Genomic DNA, 15,999 nt, shown 5'->3' on the forward strand with positions numbered 1-15,999 from the left:
CACTGCTGCTTTGAGAAGACAACATCTTCATTCTCTTTCACTTGGATAATTGTACTGTGAGGACAGTGAATATCTGTACTGCCCCTACAACAATAGTCTGATACAGCTTTCATTGTTGTTTAACGCCCAGCATGACCCGCCAGTTCAGATCCGGCCTTGTTGCCTCGACCTCCAACCCTTCTTCCTGGGCCACCGAACCCAAACCCCATCCTCAAACCCAAGAACAGGCGGATACAAATGGTGGCCCAAAGCCTTCGCTTGCCTCACCGGAGTCCTACGCCCAGCCCTTTTGCGATTTCATGACAAACAACCCGACTAGCTTCCACGCCGTTGCCAGCTTCTGCGCCCAGCTCCAGCAGCACGGCTTCACCCGCCTGTCAGAGCGTGACTTGTGGTCCTCCGTCCTCAAAGCTGGCGGGAAATACTACTGCTCTCGTAATGACAGCTCCCTGATAGCGTTCTCCATTGGTTCCGAATATAAGAGCGGCAATGGATTTGGAATTGTTGCTGGACACGTTGACGCAGTCTGCGCGAAACTGAAGCCCGTTTCCAAAATGAGTAACAAGGCGGGGTTTATGCAGTTGGGCGTTGCACCATACGCGGGCTCAATGGGCTCGACATGGTGGGACCGCGACTTGGGGATTGGCGGGCGTGTGCTTGTTCGCAATCAAGAGACGGGTGCGATTGAGTCTAAGCTGGTGAAGCTAGATTGGCCCATTGCGAGAATTCCAACCCTTGCCGTGCACTTTGGGGCTGCATCTCAAGGCCCATTTAATAAAGAGACGCAGGCGGTGCCGATAATTGGGTTGGATAATTCTGATATCCTTGGGAATGAACAGGGCAATGCTCAAGAAGATGATGGTATCAAGCCGAACACGTTTGCGGCGTCCCAGCCGTCTAAACTGATGAAAGTTATTGCTAAGAAATTAGGTATTTCTGATTTAAGCACTATTGTCAACTGGGAACTTGAGCTATTTGATACACAGCCTGCGCAGGTTGGCGGGCTGAATAAAGAGTTCATCTTCGCTGGTCGTATTGATGACAAACTCTGTTGCTATAGTGCCCAGGAAGCACTTCTAGCGTCCGAGGATACTGCATCCTCTGGAATCATCAAGATGGTGGGAATGTTTGACGCAGAGGAGATCGGTAGTCTATTACGCCAGGGTGCCCGCTCAAACTATTTGAGTAGTGTCATGGAGCGCATCGTAGAGGCTTTTGCACCTTCATACGGTCCCAATGTGCTTTCGCAGACAGTTGCAAACAGTTTTCTTCTTTCCTCTGACGTTATCCACGCGGTGAATCCCAACTTCGAAAACGTTTATTTGCATCACCACGCTCCAAGATTGAACGTTGGGGTCGCCATATCTGCTGATCCCAACGGACACATGACCACTGATAGCGTCGGCACAGCGCTTCTAAAACGCATTGCGGATAAGTGTGGCTCTACTTTGCAAGTGTTCCAGATTCGCAATGACAGCCGCAGCGGAGGAACGATTGGACCTATGACGAGCGCTCGGATTGGAATAAGGGCGATCGATGCTGGTATTCCTCAACTGAGTATGCATAGCATCCGTGCAACGACGGGGAACATGGATCCTGGACTTGGTGTCCGGTTGTTTAAGGGATTCTTTGATTATTTTGAGGAGGTGGATCGAGAATTCCGTGATTTCTAGATGATGTTGGTCGTTATGGTTTATATCTCTTATTTTATTTTGATTTGATTTAATTTAATTTTTTTCTTTTTTCGTATTTGGATGGAGACATTGCGATTGAGTTTGTTGGATATTCATTATTACATTGATACTTCGGGGTTTTTTTTTTTCGTTGGAGGAAGTCATAATGCCTGGGGCTAGAATTATTGTTTGGAGGTAGAAAAGACGTCAATAGAATTAACATAATTTCATGTTGAACTATAGAAGAGCTAAATCCTTTGGTGAAAGGATGTGGTTTCCTAGCCAGAAGATACTTGTAAATGATATTTACTTTACCCAATCCAATATTATCTGCTGTAGTTTCTTCGGCCACAGAACAAAGAGAATCCTTGGCAATATGGCGCTAAGATAAGATTTAAATAACCTTAAAACCTCCACCAATTGCCAACACGGCACAAAAATTTATCCCCAGTATCAACGCTGAAATGCACAACAGCAGGCGTGCACAATATTCTTGTCACATATACTTTACTGATGCCATATAACTCCGCATGGAATTTGGGAAGTGTGCAGGAACTTCAATATCTATAAGCATGGCGGAACCTAGCCCTTCCAAACCAGTCCACACAATAATCCTCGACGCTGCGCCCCTCATCCGCAATGTACCCCCGATCTCGACGCTGCTTGCGCAGTCTCACGCCCTCATCACCACTCCTGCTGTCATCTCCGAAATTCGAGACCCTGCTGCGCGCTCTAGACTTGAGACGTTATACCTCCCATTCCTCATACAACGTACTCCCAAACCGGAGTCCGTAAGGTTCGTCGGAGAATTTGCACGGAAGACTGGCGATAGGCCAGTGCTGAGTAGACAAGATTTGGAGATTTTGGCACTGGCATATGAAGTTGAATGTGAGAGGAATGGAGGTGACTGGAGGTTAAGAAAGGAGCCCGGACAGAAACGGATTAATGGAATGCCACCCACGAAGGCTGACGAGGAACAGAAGAGGGAAGGCGGGGCAAATGGCGATGAGCCTCCTGCGGAACAACATCATAAAGTTGAAGACCCCATCGAAGATGTGGTGAACGGCTTGGCACAGGCTACTCTAGATAACAAGGGAGAAGAGGCACAAGGGAATTCGGCACGAGCTACGAACGGCGTTGAGGAAACACAATTGGAAGAATACTCAACACGGATACAAACAGACGAATGCGACGAGGATGACGAGACGGATGACGACGAGGACGACGAAGGCTGGATAACCCCTTCCAACATCAGAAAGCACCAGGCAAAAAATGCCGCAGCTCCCGCGGCATCCGTTGAAACAAAAACAATGCAAGTCGCAACTATAACCGGCGACTTCGCTATGCAAAACGTCCTGCTGCGTATGAACCTCAACCTCCTCTCGCCCAACAACATGCAGCGCATCCACCGGCTAAACTCCTATATCCTCCGTTGCCACGGTTGCTTCGCCACAACGAAGGAAATGAACAAGCAATTCTGCCCGCGCTGTGGCAAGCCAACACTAACCCGCGTCTCCTGTTCCACGTCTGCGGGCGGCACGTTCAAGCTCCATCTCAAGAAGAATAAGCAATGGAATACGAGGGGGGATAAATATAGTATTCCGAAACCGACGGCGGGGACGTCGAATGGAAAGTGGAAAGGAGGTGGCGGACAGGGGGGCTGGGGGACTGGTCTGATACTGGCGGAGGATCAGAAGGAGTATGTGAGGGCAGTAGCTGAGGAGGGGAGGAGAATGAGAAAGGAGAGGAATCTTATGGATGACGATTTTCTTCCCGGAATTGTGACTGGGGAGAGGATGAAGGGCGGTGGGAGGGTGCAGGTGGGAGCGGGTAGAGCAGTTAACTCAAGGAAGAGGAGGTAAGATATATTCGCGAGAAGAAGGGAATTTTACATGATTGCATTTACAGGTTTTGAAAAAAAAAAATGGGAGAGAGTGCACGATTATGTTATATAATCCTTATTTTCACTGATGATTTTTCTTTAAGCATTTCATACTAGTAGGGAATCAAAGATAGATAAAGGATCGCAAATATAAAACCCCATTTCAATACTTCAGGCATGGGAGATCGCTTGGATGTGCAACGTAGAGTAGAATGTCACATATAGAGTGAGTCGTATGGCATCTGAACTCGAATTATGTCCGCAGCACCTTGATTTCTGCTAGTACTTCGCCACCATAGAATTTGTACAGAGCCATACCAAAAGGAAACCGTGGAGCCTTAGATAGGTAACAATAGATGAGACTAGTTTAGGATTATATATGCCTCATTTTTAAAAACCGCCCTTTCCTCGCCACAAAAGAATAACGCCATTCGCCCGGATATCAATTATTGCCAGAGAGCGGTCACATTTTGGGTTCTAAGTCGCAAGGTAGAATATATTAGCTCTTACCCTACCAGCCGAAGAGGCAATAAGTGAGTAGCTTGTGCTGTCAGTCCACGTACCAGGCTGCTGCGTCAAGAGCAGTCCATATCGTTTCTTCAATGTAACTCGCTGTCTTGAAGAAATTAGTTTTGTTTTGCCCATCGCAGGCATACCTTTGTCTGGAAACTGACCTGGAGTATTTGTCATCTGGCGAGAATCTGGCGGGATGGGCAGATTTTGTGACCTGGCCATCCAGCACCTTTTTCAATGTGTAGATGCGCTTGCCTTCACTGTCGAGGGTATACATGAGATGCATTCTGTAGGGAGTGGTTAATAGTTAATCCGAATAGTGCGGCAGTAATTGGGTATCTTACTTTGCTAAGAGGTTTAAGCCGACTCTTAAGAACAGTGAGTGAGTTCTTAGAGATCTTGTCTGTGAACGTAGCTGGTGAGGAATGACGATGATTTAATTTTTGATCAAATTATTATTTGGCACAGTGGTTCGGAATGGTAGGTTTTGCCGACCCGCGCTAACTCACCACAGCTCATTCAATTTCGAACATGAAAATTTCAAAACCACTTGAAGATCAACAATCCAATATTCAAAAACTATCCTCTCAATATCCTGCATGTTTTGCTTGTTCTTTCCTCTCTATATACTTGGTAATTGACATATTAATCACTCATACCATAGCTACTAACACCGAAAAAGTTATGAAGGAATAGAAGACAATTTGTTTATGAAAAAGGGTTGCCTTAGTGGCACAATGACTGAGCACTCCTGCATGGGCGTTAACAGTTAATAGAATATTTGGTAGGTGATATCATTTCCTTTTCCCGGTTTAATTGAACTTGAACGGGGTTTTGTGTTTAAAGTAGCATGTATTTCCCCCTCTGTTTCCGGTGATGACACCCATAGTAGCCTAGGTAGCAGTACTGATTTTTCGCTGCTGTCAATGTTGGCTCTTATATGACTACAACGGTATCTGAGAAGCCTGCATATATTTGCACATATTTACTACTTTTTCTATTCGGTGTGTTTGGGAGACTTCATTTGATTCTGACTCAATTTGTCTAGTTGCCCCATCTGCGAGTAATACTCCATTCAAGATGGCCTCATCTACCTCCTTTGTCATTCCAACCGTCTCAAATGGACCTACAGACTCTAACAATAATAGCAATTGGAAGTCTTTAAAAGATGCAGCTAACCACCTTCCTCCACGGCCCCGGCGGCCCAATTATAAACATCTCCACCGTTTTCCTCTTCCCCTCCACGTCCACCCCTTACCTCCACTAATTCCCCACAATCCCCTCTCTCTAATTAGCATAGCCCTATCGTATCTCACATACTTTATTTCTCCTCCTCACCAGCACATCTATTGCGCGTACTTTGACTCGACAACGTCTTCAGTCCATGTCACTGACGCGAAAGCGATACGTGCATTGTGGGAGATGGGCTTCTTTGGGAAAGGCAGCTTGAGTAGGAGTGAGCCAAGTTGGTTAGATCGAGAGAAAAATAGAAGGGGATTGACGGGTGATGCGACAAGTGAGGAGGTGACAGGGAAAAGAAGAGTAGAGCGGCGGGAACGAAAACTTGAGAGAGCTAGAAAGGAAAAAGAGGCTATTGCAGAGCAGCTGAAAGCAGAAGCGCAATTACGGAATTATCGTGGTGATGTTCGACCTATTGAATTTGATAAAGCTTTGTCCACCTTAGAAAGCCCCGTCAATGATGCTGCTGTTGCTCACCCGAGTGAACAGCCTCAGGAGAATCGAGACCAAGAGTCTATAGTTCGAGCAACAAACTCATCCATCCCCAGGCAATATATGGCCAATGGAAATTCTGGGAATGAACGTTCAAATACTGGCAAGACCGTACATTTCTCGCCAGTAGTCGACCAAATGAAATATGATAATGCACAACCTACGTTACCACAACTACCTGAGCATCCAATCCCTCATACAAACAAACAAGAGCCCACCCAAATACTCAATCAAGAGCATCTCCAACTGTCGAACGAAGAAGCCTTCTTCCTCGTCTTCTGTCTAGGTGTACTACAAGTGTATGACAATGACCGCACATCGATCCTTCCCGCAACCTCACTCTTATCTCTCTTCCGCCGACATTCCTATTTTCCCCCACGAGAGCCATCTGTTCCCGAAAAACCAGATGATCCGTTTCTGCTATCTTATGTCGTATACCATCATTTTCGTTCGCTTGGGTGGGTAATCCGCTCCGGTGTAAAATTCGGCGTTGATTACCTTCTCTACAACCGCGGGCCGGTATTCTCACATGCCGAGTTTGCAGTTTGTCTGCTTCCTGCTTACTCCGATCCTTACTGGACAGCAACTGCAGAAAAGAGACAGAAGACTGCGAAGAAAGAGGGCCGAACCTGGTGGTGGCTTCACTGTGTGAACAGAGTCCAAGCCCAGGTCAAGAAGAGTTTGGTACTATGTTATGTAGAAATCCCGCCTCCCCCTCCCAAGCCACAACCTACCGGTGCCAATGGGGAAAATGATGAATTGGATATTGGTGCTCTGCTGAAAACGTACAAGGTCCGTGAAATGACAATTAAACGATGGGTGCCGAATCGAAGTCGGGATTGAGGACTGCTTTCTCCTTTCTTGTTTATCCTTTTCTACCCATATTTTGGGGAGGACTCGGTGACTTGATTGTGATCCGGGTGTTTTGCATCTTTGCCCCAATATTGGCCTGCTACTTAAAAGCTTTGTATGATAGTACCTTTCTCGTGTGTATATTGGTAGCTATATGAGTTTATTCCGCAATTTCCAAGGTTAAATTGTTTTAAGATGCCCTTCCTTAATCGCCATATACAAATGATATCATCGACGGAAACCAACATACACAGAATTGAGCAATGCTTGTATTTCTACGACGTAATTCAAATCGGCCCTCAGGAGGTAACTTTTCAACTTGACCAGGTAAGGCGCATTAGCCCAATCAGGCATGATTGAATTATACACACGTGACCGCGTGCATTCGACAGTCGCGTTGGATGTCGCGCACTTATTACCGTTTCGGGTAACCTGGAATCAGTAATAACAGCGCTGGGCGACGGACTCTCTTCCGGGCCGTTTATATGCCCCAACCATGGACACTCAAGATGATAGCCTTGATCTGGATTATCTGAAGCAAGCAGCCTTCGACTTGATTGACGTTCGTATCTGTATTTTATCAATGCTTCTTTTTTCCCTTTCGTGGCGTGACGAATGCCTTGTCCAGGCGTTAAAATCGCGCTAACTGACTCTAATTGTTTGATAGGAGCGGCCAAAGCAGGACGTGTCTCGAAACTTACAATTACGAGGTGAGATTAACTTGGAAACGATTGCGGAGTGGTGGGAGTCTTGCATCACTGGAATTTCATCACTCTGGGGACTGCAGGAGTCAAAAATATCCATTCTAATACACCTCAACTACACAGATATTGGTCGTTTTCTCGGGACTCAAGCCCATGCCATTGCGTCTTTGAATACCACTACGAAGCTGCCATTGCAGCCTGACGCTGGGCATAGCTCAGTTCCAGAGTCACCCTTTCCCAAAATGGCGGCTGCAACAGGTAGTTTACCGGGCGATACGCAGCCAATCTCTCAATCAGTCTTTGAGAGTTTCATGAGCAAGGCGAGAGCAAACCAAGGACGTCCGAAAGACCAGGAGGGTAACGAAGACGGTAATGTAATGGCAAAGGATGCGACTCTACATGAGGGGGATACAGGCCATCTAGATTTACTAGCTGCTTTTGGCGAAACTCCTGTTGCAAATCGTGAGTTCGCCGACGAGGATGGACAGCTAGAGGACCTTGACATGGTTGGTGGAGCCTCATCTCCAACCCAGTACCAGCTTTTCCCCGAATCCCAACGCTTCATTAGCATGACCCCTGCGACACCAAATCGTGAACACTCACAGCCCGAGGTCTCAGCTACACCAATACTTCCACGTTATGCCTTCAGCAGCGAATGTCACAACGGTAGCACTGTAATGGCATTATCCCAAGTGTTCAATGCAACCCAAAATCCCTCGTCGCCCTATACTAATGGACCTCCACTTTCGTCGGATATGCCATCACCAAATATCCCTATTGAGACCCGACTGACTGGCACGACCACAGTGTTCTCACCCCCCCTTCCATCCTCAGTTGCTCGGCCGAAACATTTAGAACCTCAAGCAAACTACGTTTCGATGAAGGAGTCGCAGGCTGTGCGGGATATGCTGGCACGTTTGCACTCGGATGAAAATCGTTCTAGCGATGACGATTTTGGGGGGGACGATCGCTACGTCCAGAGACATGTAAGGGAAAAATACACGGAAGAGGAAGTGAGAAAGCACTTTGCCAGTGTGACCGCCCCCGCTAGGTGCGGCTCAAAAGGTCGTGGAAAAAGGACTGCAATAGATCAATCCTCCCCGATCCAAGCAGAATCTCGAAACGGCTGTCCTCCCGGTACTGTTACTTTAAAAGTGACGGAGATTGGGGCTATTGAAAGAAATGAAAGAAACAATGCTGGAAGCAGTGAAGAAGAAACCGAGCAGGAGGATGAAGTTGAGGCCTCGCAGAGCCGACGGATTCAGCACTCCCGAATTTCAGGAGAAGATGATAAGGAAAATGTTGACATTGGGGCCGTTCGTGTTCCTGACACTACTACCTATGCTCATGACGCTCTCTCTCAGGCCCTTGAATTAGAGCATTCAGGCCATCGAAACTTAATTAGCGAAGTTTCAGGACATATCGACGGCAGTCAGGAACCAGCGAATCGACCTCAAAGCACTCAGAACAAAAGCGAAGACAACACACCTACTGGCTCTCAAATCGTTAATATCGCCAATTCTCAACCTTTCAGTAATCCTAGTCAAAAGAGACGCAAAGGCAGACCCAGGAAGGTAACTCCGCGTTTGGCACAATCTCCTACCGAGGAATGTATACTATCATCACCTGTTTCCGGTCTACTTAACTACCCTAATCCACATGCTCTCAGCCGTGGTTCAAAGAGGCCTGGAAGCAGATCTCGATATAGGAGGGTAGAAACGCACTTGGATCAATCCCCGGAAGAAGAAAATGTGCATTCGTCACCAGTAATTGCCCTGCAAGAACAGAGCAGCCTTGTTGAACAACAACCGTCTCGCGAGGGACATCGTTCGTCGAAATCGGTTTCTGGAACCCAACATGACCTTGGAGACGCAAAATTTATGGAAACGTCTCACAAAATGCCCCATCAATATGGTCGGCATGACGACCATGCTCCGAATGTGGAGTCACCAAATTATCAGAAGACATATATGGAGACTGAAGTTAAAATATCAGATCCGAATCCTTCATCTGAAGAAATAGGCGCGGCGAAAGCCTCTTCCATACCTTCTCGTGTTTTAGAAACACCGACCCAGGATAAGCAACCGTCAAAAACATATCGTCAGATTATACCGGAAACATCTCCACCTAGTCACTTCTCAAAATCCGTCCCAACATTTAACAATAACTCTTCAAGATCTCCCACTCATGATGATGATCAGCTTCCTGTTCTCCCCAAGTTTTCCCGCCCTCAAATTGGACGCCTTGGAGTTCCTGGGTTGCACACTAGGGATGGCCCACACCGCACCGTCTCGGCTGTACTTTCTAGCCCTAGTGGCCGCCAGCGTCGTAGCATGACTGAAATTGCTGCGGAACAGTCGCCCTGCCGCTCACTGCCTGATTTTTTGCCAGACTTTGGACTTATTACTGCGGAGGACAGAGAATTCGCATCTATAATTCGAGAAACAGAACTTCCTGCTCAAAAAAGGAGGAGAGGAAATGATGGAAGAATCACCGGCTCGTCGAATCTGTTTGATCGGAACCAAAGGTTTATCCCTGGTGAGCCACGCGTCGTTCCGCAGCCTGCAGTAGAGAAGAGCGAGCCCGCGAATAAGGTTTCGGAGCCTGCTATCCCAGTACCAGTACCTCCTATGCATATGGACGCTGTCGTTATCCGGCAAAACCCGCGGGCGCATGTCAGGGGAACTGCAGGTCTCTGGGAGGTGGAATGCTCTCCCGTTCAACTAGTGGAGCAGGCTAGAAGGGCACGCCAACCCCGTCTCAGCCAACCGTTAGAGCGTGCCGTTTCTAAAACGCGAACTTCTCGGCAGCTTAGAAATAGTATTGCTGGGCCAATTGAGGCATGCAAGTCAACAAGCCTGTCGCCAACATCAACGGAGCTGATTGACAGAGCGGATAGCCCTGACCCAATTCAGGGTGAGAAGACTCATATACACTCGAAACAAGGATGCGCTTCACCATCGTTGAATAATCCTGGATTGGAAAATAAAGTATTTGCCTTTTTCAATGGCCGACCACAGGGGTATTTCCCAGCAACCTGTGTTGGAATCTCACACCCTGTTGGCGGTACTCGATACCTTGTAAGATTCGAAGACTCAATCAAACCTGACGAGGTGAATGCGGACGCAGTTAAGAGGTTGGAGTTGAGAATAAACGATATAGTCAAGGTGGACTTACCTCAGGTCCCAAAGATTCCGCATATAGTTGTGGGCTTCCGAAAGCTGAATGAGGTCACTTCCTTCCATGATAGCGAGGTGACCCTCAGTTCGACCATGACTGATGTTCATGGGCACCACTTCGTCGTCCTTAGGCCCAAGAGCTCGGATGGCTCTTTCCGCCATGGGCTTGATATCACTGTTCCGATCTCTAACGTTTACCTTGACAGGATTCTGTGGACTAGATTGGAAAACCGGCAATATTCGCACTCACCGCAACTTGTCAGCACCTCTTCATCGGAACTACGAACAGCGTTGAACCCGCGCCCCAGTTCTGTTCATTCTGCTTCACGGACTGACAATCTCCTCCCATCGGTTTCTGGCTTATTTTCCGGAATGGCTTTCGCTGCGTCATACAATGATGACGAAGAGAGAAGGCTGCGCATTGAAGAACTCATTACTCAAAACGGCGGAAGGATCCTGAAGGATGGTTTCACTGAGTTATTTAACCAACCATCCAAATCTCCTTCTACGTCGTTCGAAAATAACTCTGTTGTCACAATTTCAACAGATCATAGCAACGAATTACTATCTTTGCATCCTACAGCCGAGAATACCGGTTTCGTTTGCCTCCTAACAAACGAACATACCCGTCGCGTGAAATATATGCAAGCCCTTGCCCTCAACATTCCCTGTCTATCAGGACGCTGGGTCCATGATTGCGTCGCCAAAGACCAAATCGTGGACTGGGAACCTTACCTCCTGCCTGCGGGCGAATCTGCTTTCCTTAATGGCGCAATCCGATCGCGAGCCATCTCCCCAAACCCAGCTCTAACAGCACGCCTACAAGACACTATCGCTGCCCGGCCCAAATTACTGGCTGGCCAATCCGTGCTCCTCGTCATGGATCGCGGCAAAATTGCTGAACAGCGCAAACCTTACAGTTTTCTTGCTTGTGCCCTTGGTCCCAGCAGAATCGCTTTTGTACCAGACATGAATGCCGCAATTAAGTTATTGGCGCCACCTGGACGGGAATCGCCGGCATCAAGCGCTCATTCAGATGTCAGCTGGGATTGGATTTATGTCGGTGATGAGAAGGCGGGTGCGGCTGCTCGTGCACAACTTATCAAGGCGGCGCAATCCGTGGCAGTAAAGCAGACATCCAGGAGCCGCTCGCGGGGCCGGCCGCCTAAGAAAGCCAAAAGTCGTAGTCGACCGACGGAAGGGGCGGCACGAGCTGCTGCTATTTCTGCTGGTCTGACTTATGGCGGTCTCGGTATGATTGGAGGTAGCGATGTGACTGTTAATGGAAAGGCAGTGAGAATTTTGGATAATGAATTTATTTGCCAGAGTCTTATTTTGGGGAAGTTGTTTGAGCCGTGACCATGCCATAACGAGACTATCAAAAAGAACGAATATGCAACCAATCACAGCGGGCTGAAAAGAGGAATGTATGTTTAGTGTCCCGGGGGGGAAAAGGGGGGGGGGGGGGGTTTCGCCCAGGCAGCGCCTGCGTCTCCGAAGCCTCCTGAAGGATATGGAAACGTGCTACGCTGAGGAAATCTCTGTACACGAGAAGAGCAGAATTCAGATAGCAACTCATGAGACTCAGTCCTCTGTACTGTGCACCCACTTCTGGCCCGTCGAAAAGAGGTACCTATGTATAGTACATTTACAGCTATATATACCTTGCTGGTTATTTCACATTTTGTTCTCTTTTTATCCCCCATTCTTCCGCCTGTGTTTTTCTATGGTTGATCGTTTCATTTCTAGGATTTGTTGCATTTGTTCGTACCTTCATTTTCTATTTGTTCTCCTCCACCTTCTGGGAAGAATGTCGCAGATGGAGAGATCACAATACCCTGTTCAGCAAATTAATTTGACGTCCAACTCTTGTGTTAATAGTCTACAATCTTCATTTCTACCCACCCCCAAACTACACTTTAACCCTCAGTATCATGCAGTTTAGCCTCTGAACACTAGAACCATACCCCCGGTGTCAGCTTCTTTCCCCCAAGGCAATATTCACTGCACATATTGGTTTTTCTTCTTGATTTTCTTCTCCTGAATAACTAGTGACACTGCATACATCTGTGGACTGCAATACCATTTTCTCAGCTAGAAAACTAAGAAGAAATGCACTTTAATGTCTGGAGAGCATATTGCCATATGTCGATGATTTGATAGCTACGAAGGCCCATGGAAAAGTACACCAAAATAGGTATTAGGAAAGTAAAGGAAAATATTCTAGTCAAAGTCTTCTTGTTCTAGTATACAATCAAAAGAAATGTAAGGATGTGAGAAACACACTGCAAGTTCGTCTACCAAAATAACGATAACAACCTTGAATCTATGTTCCCATTAAAACATAAATCCCTTACTCTTATGCCTTATTCTTCTTCCCCTTCCTCCTTGATTTAGCATCTTTCAACTGTGCCGCAATCTTTCGCCTCTCCATCCTCCTTCTCCATGCCGCAAAGCGATCCTTCTTATTCCATTCAGGCACTCGCACCCCCGCACGCTCCGCCACGCGCCCAATCTGCCAATTGGCTACACGGTACATGTATCCAGGTCTAAGCGTAGGTGCAATTTCCGCCTCCTTAAGCGCCTTATTAGCCTTCTCCTGTTCGATATCCCTTGGGACAGCCACCATACCAAGCCGTCTCTTGGTAATGGCGTTCCGGGGTAAGGGAAACTTGTCGGATTTGTCAAAGGCAACCCCGATATATTTGCGGTTAGGATGGCGCTCGGGATCCGTGTAGTATTTGACATAGCCCGTGGCGAGCGAGTAGATGGTGTGATCACGACCCATTCCACAGTTTTCTCCGGGAAACCATTTGGAGCCACGTTGGCGGAAGATGATATTTCCGGGGATCACGAATTGATCGCCCGATTTTTTTGCACCGAGACGCTTGCCTGGACCGTTTTTTGGGCCGTTGTTTGCGCGGCCTTGGCTAGCATGGGAGGCATAACGCACTTGAAGCTGGGATCGGAGGATGGTCGGGCGGGATTGGGGCTGGGGATGTCGTCGTTGTTGGAGGACGGAGGAACCGGATATGGAAGGGCAAAAGAGGTTCGAACTACTGGCGTTGCTAGCCGTCTTCCATGAGAGATGTGATAGTGATCGCGTTGTTTGTTGAGTGGAGAGGAACGATGTGGATGGGGTGAAGAGGAAGTCGAGAACCCGCAATGGGGCATTGAATCGAGGTTGGATCATGATATTATAAAACAGGATCGAGATCAGATAGAACCATGTGTATCTTTCCCCGCAGTCCCGATCTCGAGGCGGCGCGGGTGTTGCAGTTGGCACTGCTGGTATATTATGTTTAATGTATGGAAAGCCTCAACTTTTTCGGAGTTGGGTTAATTCGCACGTGACTTTGGGTTGACCAACCTAATGATCTAGTTAAATCATAGTGGAATGCAGAGGAGTTTGAGGACAGCTTTCAGTCTATACAAACCACAAAATAGCAGCTGCAAAATGGTCCACATATTCACAAGTATTCTTTTGGGTTTGCTGTTGCTTGCGACGGGCACTCGAGCCCAATTTCAATTCTTCGAACAAATGTTTGGTGGCGGACAACAACAACAACAGCACGATTCCAGAGAACAAAACGTCCCAAGCGACAGCGACTGGTACCAACGAACTTATGACAATGGTATATCGCATTTAGTATATACATATGAATTTATTTTATTTTATTTTCTAGATCAGAATGCTAACCGCGACGTCTGCTCAGCACGATGTTCGAACTATCTCTGTCCCGGGACTCTGGCTTGCGTCGCTGTTCCACACCATTGTCCCTGCCAACACCCAGCCGTCGAAGATAAGTTTGAACTAGGTGACGGAAGCGCAATATGTGTGTCGAAGGGCGGATTCAAGTTTGGCGAAGCGGCTAGGAAGGTCGAGCTGGCCAGAAAAGGATTACTGTGAATTCAATATTCGGTAACTCGAACGCGATGCGATTATATACCCTGTTCATGCGATTTGCTACGCATTTCGCTCTTCATCTTTGGCGCTACATATGTTCAATTACGACTGCATAGAGCGTGACGAGGATTTTGCATGTTGGTCGACGATATTTTGCAGTTATTATATTTGCATATCCCGCGCTCACAGCGGCAAGTTTCTTTTATTGCAGAATATCTGGCCGGGGAAATAACTGAAACAAACGGCAATGTGTGCAATGGCAATTAGGAGTTATTTCCATTGATTATGAATTAGCAGAATTAGATTTGCCCATTTGCTTTCTCTGAAGTGCTATGCGCTTCTATGTAATTACATAGGGTTCCAAAAGCTTGTTTACACTTTTGGTTCCCCATAAAAGAAATCTGCCACTTTTTCCACCTCTATCTAATTCCTTCAATGTGTCTATTTGGCATTGAAACTACCGAAAATTGAAGATCAAATTAAGAATTATCAGAATTCTTATGTGTTCATTTTGTTCGGTCTATAAACAAAGAGAAAAGCCAGTCAAAATTATCACTCTTTATAATGTCATATATCAAACTGTCTACAATACAATCAATTGTGTACAATCTATCAAGATCTTCAACTCTTGTCTCTGAAGTGATTGTTCTTGAAAACTTGATTTTCGTAAGCAAAGATACATTTTTTATTTAATATAACAAGCTTGTAAGAAATCCCGCTCCTTGCGGATTCTTTCCAGCTATCCCTGCCTCTCATACGTGGGACATACTGCCCCAATCACCTCCCTTTTGGTGGTGGGCAAATGAACCTCTAATTCCCAGAGATGAAGGCATCTTTAATTTCTTCAACGGGTTGGAAAGCTCAGGCACAACACTCTATCGCAGGAGCTTCATGAAACATGCAGCTGGAGCAGGACGGAGTGAAAGTGCGAAGTCATTCATTATGTTGCTATTCAACAATATCATCGCAGATATCATTGGTATATATCATCGCTAGATGTTATCAATAGATATCATCGGTGAATATCATTCATTCAAGCCGGTCAGTAGATATATAGGCAGGTAGTGGGCTAGTAAGTTGGCATTGATAGGTAGGTGGGTAGCTAGATGATGATGTAGATTCTCATAGAGATTGGTTGGATATTGAGCAGGCAGGTTGGTTGGTAGGGAGGGAGGCAGATAGCTAGCTAGCTATCTAGCTAGCATTTCCTATTCTATTAGCAATCGATCGGATATCGAGCAGGTAGGTATGCAGGTAGGCAGATAATTCAGGGGTAAGAATAGGGGGTATTTCGCAGCGGGAGATTATATAGATGCAAAAATCTCCTCTAAAATCATTCAGATTCAGCTATATTTTTGCACACATTGATATCCAATCATTTCAGCCACAAAATGAAGCAACTTTTGTTTCACCTCAGAGCTTTGTATGATTCTTAGAGACTTCGCTTCGCTCCGTCTAATAATTGTTGAGATGTTCAATTATTTGTAAGGGTGGATTTTGGTGATTTTAAAAGTGTAAACAGACTTTTGAACCCTAGACGTAGTATTGACATTTATCC

General features: G+C 46.7%; 6 protein-coding genes across 6 annotated transcripts; 4 read left to right on the top strand and 2 right to left on the bottom strand.

Annotated features, from left to right (window-relative positions):
- Positions 1-48: 48 nt before the first annotated feature.
- On the top strand, positions 49-1,738 carry HCBG_06582 (aspartyl aminopeptidase; the record flags this gene model as incomplete). The annotated part of the gene is made up of 1 exon (XM_045433631.1): positions 49-1,738. The coding sequence occupies one exon, from the start codon at positions 132-134 to the stop codon at positions 1,671-1,673; it is 1,542 nt and encodes a 513-aa protein (XP_045285944.1).
- A 507-nt stretch (positions 1,739-2,245) lies between these two features.
- On the top strand, positions 2,246-3,588 carry HCBG_06583 (RNA-binding protein NOB1; the record flags this gene model as incomplete). The annotated part of the gene is made up of 2 exons (XM_045433632.1): positions 2,246-3,531; positions 3,582-3,588. 2 exons carry the CDS (start codon positions 2,246-2,248, stop codon positions 3,586-3,588), a joined length of 1,293 nt encoding a protein of 430 aa, XP_045285945.1.
- Positions 3,589-3,620: 32 nt separating this feature from the next.
- On the bottom strand, positions 3,621-4,475 carry HCBG_06584 (Nop10 family nucleolar RNA-binding protein; the record flags this gene model as incomplete). Its single annotated transcript, XM_045433633.1, has 4 exons — positions 3,621-4,032; positions 4,119-4,171; positions 4,230-4,355; positions 4,413-4,475. The coding sequence occupies 3 exons, from the start codon at positions 4,352-4,354 to the stop codon at positions 4,019-4,021; spliced, it is 192 nt and encodes a 63-aa protein (XP_045285946.1).
- A 673-nt stretch (positions 4,476-5,148) lies between these two features.
- On the top strand, positions 5,149-11,893 carry HCBG_06585 (BRCT domain-containing protein; the record flags this gene model as incomplete). Its single annotated transcript, XM_045433634.1, has 4 exons — positions 5,149-6,591; positions 6,802-6,978; positions 7,319-7,361; positions 7,479-11,893. 4 exons carry the CDS (start codon positions 5,149-5,151, stop codon positions 11,891-11,893), a joined length of 6,078 nt encoding a protein of 2,025 aa, XP_045285947.1.
- A 1,000-nt stretch (positions 11,894-12,893) lies between these two features.
- Positions 12,894-13,727, bottom strand: HCBG_06586 (60S ribosomal protein L2; the record flags this gene model as incomplete). Its single annotated transcript, XM_045433635.1, has 1 exon — positions 12,894-13,727. The coding sequence occupies one exon, from the start codon at positions 13,725-13,727 to the stop codon at positions 12,894-12,896; it is 834 nt and encodes a 277-aa protein (XP_045285948.1).
- A 264-nt stretch (positions 13,728-13,991) lies between these two features.
- On the top strand, positions 13,992-14,444 carry HCBG_06587 (uncharacterized protein; the record flags this gene model as incomplete). The annotated part of the gene is made up of 2 exons (XM_045433636.1): positions 13,992-14,169; positions 14,251-14,444. The coding sequence occupies 2 exons, from the start codon at positions 13,992-13,994 to the stop codon at positions 14,442-14,444; spliced, it is 372 nt and encodes a 123-aa protein (XP_045285949.1).
- Positions 14,445-15,999: the final 1,555 nt, after the last annotated feature.

The sequence above is a fragment of the Histoplasma capsulatum genome (genome assembly GCF_000150115.1).
Source record: "Histoplasma capsulatum G186AR genomic scaffold supercont2.9, whole genome shotgun sequence".
Lineage (NCBI taxonomy): Eukaryota > Fungi > Ascomycota > Eurotiomycetes > Onygenales > Ajellomycetaceae > Histoplasma > Histoplasma capsulatum.